At 42.2% G+C, this 11,555-nt stretch overlaps 1 protein-coding gene across 1 annotated transcript; it reads right to left on the reverse strand.

Annotated features, from left to right (window-relative positions):
- Nucleotides 1–621: 621 nt before the first annotated feature.
- Nucleotides 622–11,430, reverse strand: tmem168a (transmembrane protein 168a). Its single transcript, XM_077545375.1, has 6 exons — nucleotides 11,357–11,430; nucleotides 10,019–10,933; nucleotides 9,112–9,387; nucleotides 7,090–7,232; nucleotides 3,995–4,272; nucleotides 622–2,066 (listed from the first exon to the last, which is right to left on the reverse strand). Exons 2-6 carry the CDS (start codon nucleotides 10,850–10,852, stop codon nucleotides 1,516–1,518), a joined length of 2,082 nt encoding a protein of 693 aa, XP_077401501.1. The 5' UTR covers nucleotides 10,853–10,933; nucleotides 11,357–11,430; the 3' UTR covers nucleotides 622–1,515.
- Between the last annotated feature and the right edge of the window lie 125 nt (nucleotides 11,431–11,555).

Raw genomic sequence — 11,555 nt, forward strand, 5'->3', positions numbered from 1 at the left:
ACTGGAGCAAAACTCGCAAGCGAGAATTGTGTTAAAGGGCATAAAATTGCCCTCCACCCTCACTTTCGCTTTGCATTTAAGAGAAATGTTCGCTGTCGGATAAAAAAAAAAAAGAGGAAGAAAGCCCATAAAAGCACATTTATTTCCTCAAACAACCGCAGTCAAGCGTTGCGTCACTTTGCCGGTATTGGAAGCTAACACTGCGTGACAAGTGATTAGCCACAGACGGCGTGTGCAGCGGTGTGTGTTTACACACATGCGTGCATGTGACCAGCCGCCTGACTCAGCACATCCTCATTGGGCCTCAAGAGGGCTCTTTTTATTACCTAATCCAGTTTGGGAGATGAATCTGGTCTGTAATCTAATATTGTGGTGAATGATTGTTGGCGTATCCACAACTGCACTGTATGTTTTGCTGCCATTTGCTGAGGCTGCAGCTTACAGGAGATGGAATGAAAAAGCACCCCTCCCTACTCATAGGGGACCCGATTTTTATTTTATTGATTTTTTTTATTACTGCTTTCATAAGGAAATCTGTCAATTTGTCCTTCATTTCCCAGGCTAAAATAGTTAATCAATTGTTGCATGTGAAATTCCTTCACATTGGAACCACAATGAATATGAATGTTAAAATGTCTTTATTATGTTTTGTTGTGGCATAACGCCAGAGAGGCACTAATTTGAATTATGAAAGACACCACGGAAGAAGCACATTGCTGCAAAATTATCTACATTATATACAGTTTATATTGGGTATTAGTAAGGCAATAGAATAGAAAACAATTGTGGGCATATTACTGCCAATTTAGTATGCTTAACATATTATTTTTTATTTTACTTGACATTATTATCATTAATATTATTTACACTGCTCACAATAATCATGTAATATGTTGGTCACATGTCTCACTTTTTGAAGTTACTGGGAGAAAATCATCAGTCATTCTTAGTCGCCATGATGACAAGAAAATAAACATCTCAGCGTTTTGGATTAAAAGTGACAGCACAGACTATGCGGTCTGCTAAGCGGTTACGTCACATATTTCAAAGCAGGCGTCATTAGAAGCCACTCCCGTTGCCTTAACAAATTCTCCAATGCTGTAGTGCGCGAGCTGTAGTATTAACATGTCCAAAGTGTATATTATATGTAGAAACAAAAAGGCCAAATAGTACAAAAGAAGACCTACACAATGGTAAGGCACTAGAAGCAAAAACAATAGGCAAAAAAATTAAACCAAAGGAAATTGCTCAAGAAAAATAATATTTCAATAATGTTTAACAAATGAAAAAAAACACTTCTTGAATTGCATCTTTTGTTAAATACGTCTTACAATCACTCAATTGGCTTAGCAAATTATTGAAGGTTCCCCACATCTTTGGGTTGAGTCAATAACCCAAAAATCTTTTGACCCAATGGTTATTAGAGTGACATGACTGCATTATGTCTGTATCCACACATACAATACTGTATGTGCTTAAAGGTGCTCAACTAGTCCAACTGTCCCCGAAGCACATCTATGAGTGCACCAGTTTAAGGCCCTGCCCAGTGTCCAAAACAGCAGGTGGGAACCAAGCCAGTTTGCACCTCCTGAAGCAGCGCAGACACACATTGCAAAACCAAAACAGGTTGAGGCCGCAGCACCAGTTGGAGAGGTGCACCATGGGATAGGTCGCCTTGGGAAAGTGGGTCTTCCAATGCTTGGCCACGTCGCTGCCGGTGGGAAGATGCAGCGTGTAGTCACTCCAGCGTTTTGACACGCCGTAGACGGCCGCCACGCTGCGTCCCTTCTCCGACCACTGCGTGTCGCTGTTTGGGTTGCAGTTGAACTCCACCCATTCGGATGTGAAGTCCCCGAGTACGGGGGCATCGCCCGCCTCTGGGTCGGGCGTGGCGGCGGACAGCTCGGCCGTTTGCACGGCTACGTAGACCCCATCTACCCTACGTACCTCTTTGACCCAGGGGAGGGAGTTTTCCGTGTCCAGGACCAGGATGAGACGAGAGCAGTGGTCTGCATTCTTCTCCTTCCACAACTCCAACAGCTGGCCAAGATGAAAAATCTCTCCTCCTACGAAAACAACAGTGAGATTTTGCTGCTTAACTCATATTCCACTAACGCAATATTATCCAGAATACAATACAGTATTTAGACTAGTGGGGTTGCATATAACATATTAGTGTCCAAATTGGTGGGGGGGGGGGACTTCCCCTTTAACTCATTTACTCACAGCCATTTTCCCTGAAGAAACTCCCTTCACTCCCGGCTTTTACTGCATTTTGATGGATTTTGCAAGGCCCACAGAATATTGTGTTCTATTGCTGTAAAGCATGGAACCTACCAACAGAAAGATCTTTAGAGTCTCTTCTGATCTCGTTTCCATTTTGCAGCAATTACCATTAGAATATGTCTAAGTTTCATCATTATTCACGAATCTGTTTAGAACTGAGGGGATATCAACTTTTTGCAACATGGCTCTGGTTGATCTCTTTTACTCGGCTGCCACCTGCTGGCCGTTTTTGTAATTACTACCATTGCTTCACCCGTTCTCTGCAGTTCAGAGGCTGCATCAAAGGCTTTTGTATGCTCTAGCATAAAAAAATAAAAATAAAAATAAAAATAAATAAAAAACGTATAAATACGTAGTTGGGAGCATGGTAATATTTAAAATAGAACGTATTTATACGTTTTGGGGAGCAAATAAGTTAACCAGAATACCATATTTAGACTAGTGGGGCTGCATAGAACATATTAATGTCAAACAAAAATTTGGGGGTTGACCTCCCCTTTAACTTATTGACTCCCAGCTATTTTCACTGAAGCAAAACCCTTTGCTCCTGGATGTTTTACTGGATTTTGCAAGGCCCACAGAATATTGTGTTCTATTGCTATAAAACCTACACAAAAGAAAGATAAGAGTCTCTTCTTTTATCAGGAAAAAATCAGTTTCCATTTTGCAGCAATTAGCATTAGAATATAGCTAAGTTTCATTATTATTCACAAATCTGTTTAAAACTGTGGGGGTAAGAGTTTTTTGCAACATGGCCCTGGTTAATCTCTTATACTCTGCTGCCACCTGCTGGCAGTTTTTGTAAAAAATACAATTGCTTCAAGCATTCCCTTCAAGTTCAGAGGCTGCATATTTTTCCTCCCTGTCGTCATCCCCCACAAATACCGAGGATTAAGAGTCGTGGTGTTGGTGGTTCAAGGACATTTCAGCGTGACACTCATGATGGACAGAATGTCTCTGCGTGGATCAAATCTGTCAACTTTCACTTGCCCGACTGTCCGTCTAACCACGGCAGACGCTTAAACTGCACAAACATGGCCGGCTTGAACAGAATGGGGGCGGCCAAAATGACAGATTACAAGCACAGAACGAACTCAGTTGAGTGAGTTAAGGGCATGATCTGTGGAGCCATGTAGGTAAATGATTATTTAGGATGCCGACATAAAGACAGCTTTAATTATTTTTGTCCAAAGGCAGCGTGTCAAGTTTTCATTGGTGAGAGTCTGCAATTTTCCAAGAACCCTTCGCTGGGCTTCTGTCCTTCACAGCAATTTCAACTCCTTTGGCTCACTTGTCTGGACTGTGACAAATCAGCCTGTGAATGAATGACGGAGGAGGGAGAAAATGCAAAGCGGAGTGGGATGCAAATGCCGTTTGCAGGGTGACGGCAATCTCAAAGTGTGTGGAGTGTGGAGGGGAATAAATCGTTTTTTTTTTGGTCTTCTGAAGAAAAAAAGATGCTTAACGGCTTAACTGCTTAACATTGCGAAGATTTCTATTGCGAAGATTTCTATTACTAAGATTTCTATTACTAAGATTTATATTACTAAGATTTCTATTACTAAGATTTCTATTACTGAGATTTCTATTACTGAGCTTTCTATTACATATTAAATTGCAAATTTGAAGAAAAAAAAGCTAACCAACAGTTCTCCGTGCTGCCCAGTTTTGCCAACCCTACGTGAACCCCCCCCCCGATGTGTCTCACCTGCTAGCGCCCAGGCTCCGCTTTCTTTGCGTGTGTGCCCGCTGTAGAAGATCAGGTAGGTGTCGTGGCGCGGCCCGTCCACCGTCCGTAACTCCAGGAAATTGCGCAGCTTGGCCTGCAGCGTCTCCAGGCTGGCGCCGCTGGCCGAGTAGTCGCAGCCGAACGTCTGGATCATGTGGTGCGAGAAGAGCCGCTGCACGCTGTTCAACATGCCCGTAGAGCGCAGGTTCAACTGCTGGGCCTGCTCTGGGGGCAGTAGGGTGGGCTGGCCGTCGGCACTGAACCAGCAAGTGGGGAAAGAGTTGATATCTTAAAAACACTCAAGTGGCTTTGTGTTCTGCATCAGGACCATGTTGACGACAACCGAGATTGAAAAGCAAAGTCGAGGGCAAAGTAATTTTATGGAAACGTGTGTGTGTGGATGGCAGCTGCGTGTGCAACACTGACGCGCACGCAAAATCAAGGCTGGCTGCAAATCACACGGCCATACATTCCACCTCAATCTGCTGGCTTGATGTTATTCATGACCAAGCGGATAGAGGTGATACCTCACGCCCTCACTCCAGACATCTGCCTAACGGGAGTTGTTATATTACGCCTGGCGACCGCGTCATCACCTTCGACATCACCTTTACAAGGACATGTGAAGGTCGGGTTTGCACTATATGAGGTGGTGTTCTTCTGGCCTTTACTCATCAAATGTGCAGTACCATTACAACATTTCTAGATTTTTTTTTTTAATTACTTAAGTTGCTTGTAATTGACATTTTCATTCCTTTAAAGTGACCCATCCATGTTTCCTGAGTTGCTTCCGTCAGTCATCTACTTAGAAATTATGTAATAAACACTCACAAAGGCAACGGATGAATAGATTACATGAATTATTACATTAATGAAATTTAAAGGTGACTTTGATTTTGGCCTCTTACCATTATAATCAACAAAAAATGATTAATGTGTCAAATGATTGTCTGGTTGTTCTTTCAATAAATACTAAGTTTTGGACTAAATAAATAATCGTGTTTATTCATCGTGATTTCAATATAAATCAAAAATAATTGTGATTATTATTTTTTCCATAATTGCCCAGCTCTATTAACTCATTCATTCACAGTCATTTTCACTGGCACAACACTTTTCACTACTGGCTGTTTTACTGGATTTTGACTGATTTTGCAAGGCCCACAGAATATTGTATTATTCTATTGCTATAAAAACACGGAACCTACCAAAAGAAAGATTAGAGTCTCTTTTTTCATCAAGAAAAAATGTATATTTCTATCTATTTCTGTTTTGCAGCAATTAGCATTAGAATATAGCTAAGTTTCATCAGTATTCACAAATTTGTTTAAAACTGTGGGGAAATGAGCTTTTTTCAACATAGCCCTGGTTGATCTCTTCTGCTATACTGCTGGCCGTTTTTGTAATAACTACCATTGCTTTAAGCGACCTCTTCAGGTCAGAAGCTGCATTAAAGCCTTCTATATTCTTTAGCAAAAAAAAAAGTATAAATATGTTTTTGGCAGTTAAGGACAAAGTATTATTGAATGGGATAACAATGTTGTCTTTTGTTTGTAAAGCTTCAACTGAACGACTCCACATTGCCAGTGACTGCTGAGCTAACTATTGTACTGTGTATTATTTTAATGACACAAATAAGAACACCCTGCAAAAACTTTACATCTACACTACTTACTGTTTACCTAACCTTTTTGCTGTCACGCTAAATTGACGGCCTACTTCGTCTGTCAGCTGCCAGTGTTCCCTCTCTATACATTGTCTTCAAACAAACACTGTTTACCTAACCTTTTCTTCAACTGTCCTCTGCAGTTGAGAGGCTGCATCTAAGCCTTCTGTATGCTCTAGCATAAAAAAAAACACATTAAAAACGTGTAAATACGTCTTTGGGGCACTTAAAACATTTAAAATAGAACATATTTATACGTTTTTGGGAGCAAATGAATTAAATATTGTCTGAAAAGTGCAACAACAAAAAAAGAGATAAGACTGACTTACAATTTTTTTCGCGATCAATTGAGTTTAACCAATTTTAGCACTGTAGGTTGGCAGTGATCTCAGCTAGTAAACTTTTTTTTTTTAAATCATCCGTTATACTCTCAAAGTAAACATTAAACAAAGAATTACACTTCGTGCATTTTTAAACACACACACAAGCTTCCAGTCCACAGGCTTAATGCTAATGCTAAATAGTATCTATGTTGTATGCAATGGATTGAAGACAAACAGTGCAGTATTGACATGCGGTCACCCTGGCCGCGACTTGGCGAGCTCATCTAATCTTTTCCGATCTCATGGCACCCAAGGGAGCAAAGGCTTGTTCGTTTGAGATTCACGTTGCATCTTCCCGTCTCTCTCTTTTATCCTCCCTCTGAACCCCTCCCTTCTGTCAAAATGTTGTCCCTCCTTACTTGCTTTACAGCCTTGCATTGTGTTTCCTCCCCGCCGCCGCCGCACCCCACCAAGTTTTTTTTCTTTATTTTTTTCTGGTCTCCCCTTCTCACCCCGATTGCTATAATCTCCCTGTGGGGCTCTTGTCATTGTGGCAACACAATCCGCAGCCATAAAACTGCCTATTACACACCACTGCATTGTCATCATGCCCCCAGTCGTCCCCGTGGGCCCGGCCAGCCGCGTGCAGCCTCGAATGCAGAGAGGCGGCAGGACAGGGAGATTGCCGCGGAAAGGTTCCACGCACAGGGGGCACGAGAGTCACTGGCTTGTTTGGTGATGTTGATCATTTATATATGACGGCGAGCTGCCACGCTTTAGGCGAGGGAGGAGATCATCAAAACTAACTGGCCTATTAAAAAAAGATGCCGGGCCAGCTGAGAGCAAACTGGGAGTGGCGGCGGCTAATGGCTAACCACTGCACGATTTAGTATTCTGCACGGGGAGCGCCAGAATGATCCCTTTAGGGGCCGAACATTAGCGGCATGTTTATGCATCGTTATTGGCCTATTTATCTAGTTGGTTTTGCGTTAACTGAGATGGGAGTTGAGATGGGAGATCATATTTACAAAAAGCCTGTGAAATGCTCCACCGGCGTTTAAACATTTGTTAACTCGAAATCCTACCTGCAGTACGTGGTGGGGATGACCAGGGCGTAGCCAATGCAGGTTCCCCCGAGACAGCTGCCCAGCTCGTGGAACAGCCCGTGGGCCAACGACTCCAGAGGGAGCACAATCAGCAGCGCGCTGAGGAAAAGACCATTGGCCGGCTGCATGCAGAACACAGAGAGCCGCAAAGTCACTTCCTTCCATTTGTCACTTGCGCTTTGCGCAGAAGCAATCACAGGCGCTTAATTGGTGGTGACAGTCTGCAAGATAGTTATGCAACACGGGACCGACTGCAGGATCATGCGAGAAGAGACGCAAGGCACTGTTAAGACTGTCTCAACATGATTAAACACCCAAAACAAAACGCTTTAAGAATGAAAATGGGTCATTCTCCCATCTGACAACTAGTGTTCATTTTATCAGCCATTTTTAAATTCAGTCTCACTTTACTTTTGTCCAGTTTTAATCATTCTTGTTAGTTTTTAGTCAACTATAAATCTAGCATTTTAGTCTTTATTTTAGTCCAAGAAAACATCATTTTACAAAAACTGTCAACGTTTTAGTCTAGTTTTAGTCAGGACAATCATTTTACCCTGCATATTTGTTGTCAGCAGATAATGTTGAATATTTCAGATCTAAAACTATTTCACATCAAATTTTCTCTGATCTTTTTGATGAAAAACAACTTCACACACAATTACAGTATAACAACAAGTGGCCAGTCCATGCTATGAGTTGGTAAGTTAGCCAGCATTAGTTAGCGGTCGGATTGACATTATTGTAGGAACATTATAGCCGTTGGATTAATGCTACATTATAACTACAATTTATTTTATTTTTTTAACCTTTCACTGAGAATCCACCTCCTGTCTGTCCCATGTGTTTGTGTTATGTTGCACTCGCTAGCTGCAGATTTGAAAGGGGGTGTGTCACTGTGTGTCACATAGCAATGTCACAGTGATAGATTAGCAGAGACAAGATTTTACAAAATCACATCATTTTCGTCTTGTTTTTGTTTATGGACTAAAATGTCCATAGATTTTAGTCCAGTTTTTATTATGTGAAGTATATTTTCGTCATCAATGCATACTGATTTAGTCTTAGTTATTGTTTATTGAAGAGGGTTTTAGTCCAGTAAAAAATGTGCATTGATGAAATTATTTTTGTTTAGTTTTCGTTGACAAACTTAACACTACTGACAACAATTCTGTTGTGCTGTTGACACATCACATCACACACGTGACACAGCACATTTGCCTCAATTATTGCCCAAGCTTGGAGCTTGACGAACAACAGAATTGTTGTGTGAATGACACACACGTGATGGGAGAAAGGGCCAAAAGATGAAGTAAAAAAAACAACAACAAACTTTAGAGTTGTTTCACTATAAGTAAAATCAATTTCATGAGTCACTTGGCACGCAGTCTCATTTAGCATTCTCAAGCGGACGTGTTCATTTCACCACATGCCTGCTGCTGTTTTGCAGAATGCTGATCAATTCCTAAGCGGCAAAAATAATCAACGTCTTTTTTTTCCAGGGTTGATACAGATTCCGATTATTAGTATTCAAGAAGGCTGATAACCGATATTTGGAGCCCATAAATCCTTTTCAGATGAAAGGGTTACGCAGTTGTACGGAAAGACAAAAGCCAGCATGCCCATATTTGGAAGTGCAGTCAATAAGGAAGTAAACATGAAGACTTCTGCTGCTGGTTAAGAGTTTAATCTCGTTCGTGAGCTATAGTTCCCCCAAGACAGCCTTAAGATATATTTCAGGCTGAGAAGGGAGCAGTGTCTTCTTAAACACGTCACTGTGTCGTGCATCCAAAAGTTTGGGACACTGACACATCGCATTTATTAGGGCTTCCCTCATTGTCCTACTGCCGCTACCTGTAAATAAGTTAGGCAAAATATCACGCCACCTGATCCTCTCCTATAGGAGGCGCTTATCTGATGTCACGCCGACACCGCACTGGAATAGAACAATGCTAATAGCTAATGTTGATCATAAAAGTTGCCAGTTTGTTCTTAGTTTCCTACCTGCCAGGATACGGCACCCAGAATGACCGTGGACAGCAGGCTGAAGAGCACCAGCCGCTCGGAAATGAGGCAAAAGTGTCGGATGCCCCTGGAGGCCATGACTTGCTCCAAGCTGCGGCTGCTGGAGCGCTGCGCCCGCCAGGCTTTCTGGCACTCGCTCAGCTTGGTATGGAAGCCCCACATCGTGATGAGGAGGATGACATGGCAGATGGACCAGAAGAGGCCGAAGAGGCAGAAGCCTGGGATCACCAAGTACCACAGTTCTAAATGGCCGAGCTGTGGAAGAAAAAAATCCTTCAATGTACAGTACATGCTTATTTTCAAAATCAGTCCATGTGGATTTTTCAGGCTTTTTGTATGCCAAAATAAAAGGAGGTGCTATATAACTGAAATGGATTTGTTGTTAACTTGATGTATGAGTAATAGTATACTTAAATACTGGTACTATTTATATAGACATAGCGCTAGAACGGTGCCGGGGAACCTTTTGGCCATTTCAAAGTCCTCAAAGAGCCATTCCGTAAATTTATGGAAATAAAAATATGACACAGTAATGGAACAAATGTTCATCTATATATTCTATTTGCAGGTATATAAATAAACGAAAGCATACCAACCTATTTAAACAAAGCTGATGTTCAAAGTCCTCAAAGAGCCATTCCATAAATTTATGGAAATAAAAATATGACACAGTAATGGAACAAATGTTCCATCTATATATTCTATTTGCAGGTATATAAATAAACTAAAGCATACCAACCTATTTAAACAAAGCTGATGTTGTTATTGCATTGTACTAGACAGCGATGTTGACTTAAATTTGATTAATGTGTTCAGCCCTGATTTTGGCTCGTGTAGATTGATTCACATAAAGAATCATGAAAATTCCTGAACCCCTTGGTTGTACCTTAAAAGCAGCCAGGCAAATGAAGGTCAGCTCCAGCAGGCTCAATGGCAGAAGGGAGAGCCTCCTCAACATGTTCCCCAAAGCGAGCACCGGCATCCAGCGCTCTGTGGCACCCAGCGTGCTGAAGTACACGTCCAACACGGGCTCGCACAGCAGCCTACCCAAGTAGCATCCTAAAGCGAAGGGGTTGGCCGCGATGCCCAAGGCTTGGAAAAACACCAGCGAGGTGACCAGGGCAAAGCTGACCAGGTTGGGCAAAGCCAGTAGTGACTTCATTCTCAAGTCCACGATGAGAGCGCCCAGAGCCACTACAAGTCCGATGATGGCGACTGATTTGTTGAGAAGCATGGTGGTGCTGGCGATGGCAAACCCCAGCAGCTCGAGGAACTCGGTGGACTTCAACAAGACGGGTTTGTAGCGGATAGAGCGGCATATCCGCTCCGTAGCGGCCCATACTGTCTTCATGACCACGCTGGCCAAGAGGAGATAGTTGGCAACCACTTCCTTGACATTGGAATCCAAGGCGGGACTGTTGAGGAAGCACAGGAGACCAAGCAAGAAGCCAAACCAGAGATGAAAAAGGCTCAGGCTGGCTTGCTCCATGCCAAAGTAATAGTGGAGTATGCTCGCGATGCCCAGGACGAAAAGACCAAGGATGAAGATGACAAGGATCATCGGCTCGCTCGTCACCTCCCAGCGCAGGTACATACCGATGCCCACCGCCACCAGGAGATTGAGGCTTGACAGGTATCCCAAGCAACGTATTGATGTGATCATGTCCACCTCCTTGCGCTCCTCGACTGTCAGTTCCTCTTCCTCCTCGTCGTGAGCCATGGCTGACAGTACCCAAATGCAGCTGATGGTTTGAATACCAGCAAGCCTTTAATGTAATAAAATTAAGTAAGAAATCACCCCCTGTGGGTAAAAAGAGAGCACACGTTACATACAACCGATTCCATTTTAAGTATACTTTATTTTCGTAACATAACTTCACATTCTATTTGCTACGAGTGCTGAAACTAAAACAACGTGACAGGCACATAACATAACACCCTATAAGATTAGTCAAGAACAGTAGTTTTGGAAGAGTTGGACACTTAGATGGCCAGCGTGCTGCAGCCCCTGACATTTTTCTGGCTATGTGGCAGTCCAGTGGAAGTTAGCTAAATGCTAACTAACATGAGCATTCGCTTAGGCTGATTTGCCAATCGCCCTGAGCTAACTCACTGCTTTTTATACAGACACAGGGAGAAACAGCGATAGGACACATGACGGAGCCAACAGCTTCAACTATTAGAAAAAACCTTTATACAATACTTATCTTAAAATGAAACGTACATGTTAGAGAGTAAATGAAGGAAACCCTACTTCCGGATTCTAAACTACAGCAATTCGCGAGGGTCAAACATTACCAGGTTCGATTTTCCTTTCGACCACGGACCAACGGTTATTTCAACAAATTTAGAAAATAAATACTTACATATAATAATAATAATAATAATAATAATAATAATAATAATAATAATAATAATAATAA

The sequence above is a fragment of the Vanacampus margaritifer genome, chromosome 15, assembly GCF_051991255.1.
Source record: "Vanacampus margaritifer isolate UIUO_Vmar chromosome 15, RoL_Vmar_1.0, whole genome shotgun sequence".
Taxonomy (NCBI): Eukaryota; Metazoa; Chordata; class Actinopteri; order Syngnathiformes; family Syngnathidae; genus Vanacampus; species Vanacampus margaritifer.

Bases quoted from the DNA above. Each gene is read 5' to 3' on its own strand.
- tmem168a (XM_077545375.1), bottom strand. From the start codon at position 10,852: ATGGCTCACGACGAGGAGGAAGAGGAACTGACAGTCGAGGAGCGCAAG. The intron at 7,233-9,111 runs GTAGGAAACTAA...TTCTGCATGCAG, and splicing joins TGGGTGCCGTATCCTGGCAG to CCGGCCAATGGTCTTTTCCT. The intron at 2,067-3,994 runs GTGAGACACATC...TTGTTTTCGTAG, and splicing joins CGGAGCCTGGGCGCTAGCAG to GAGGAGAGATTTTTCATCTT.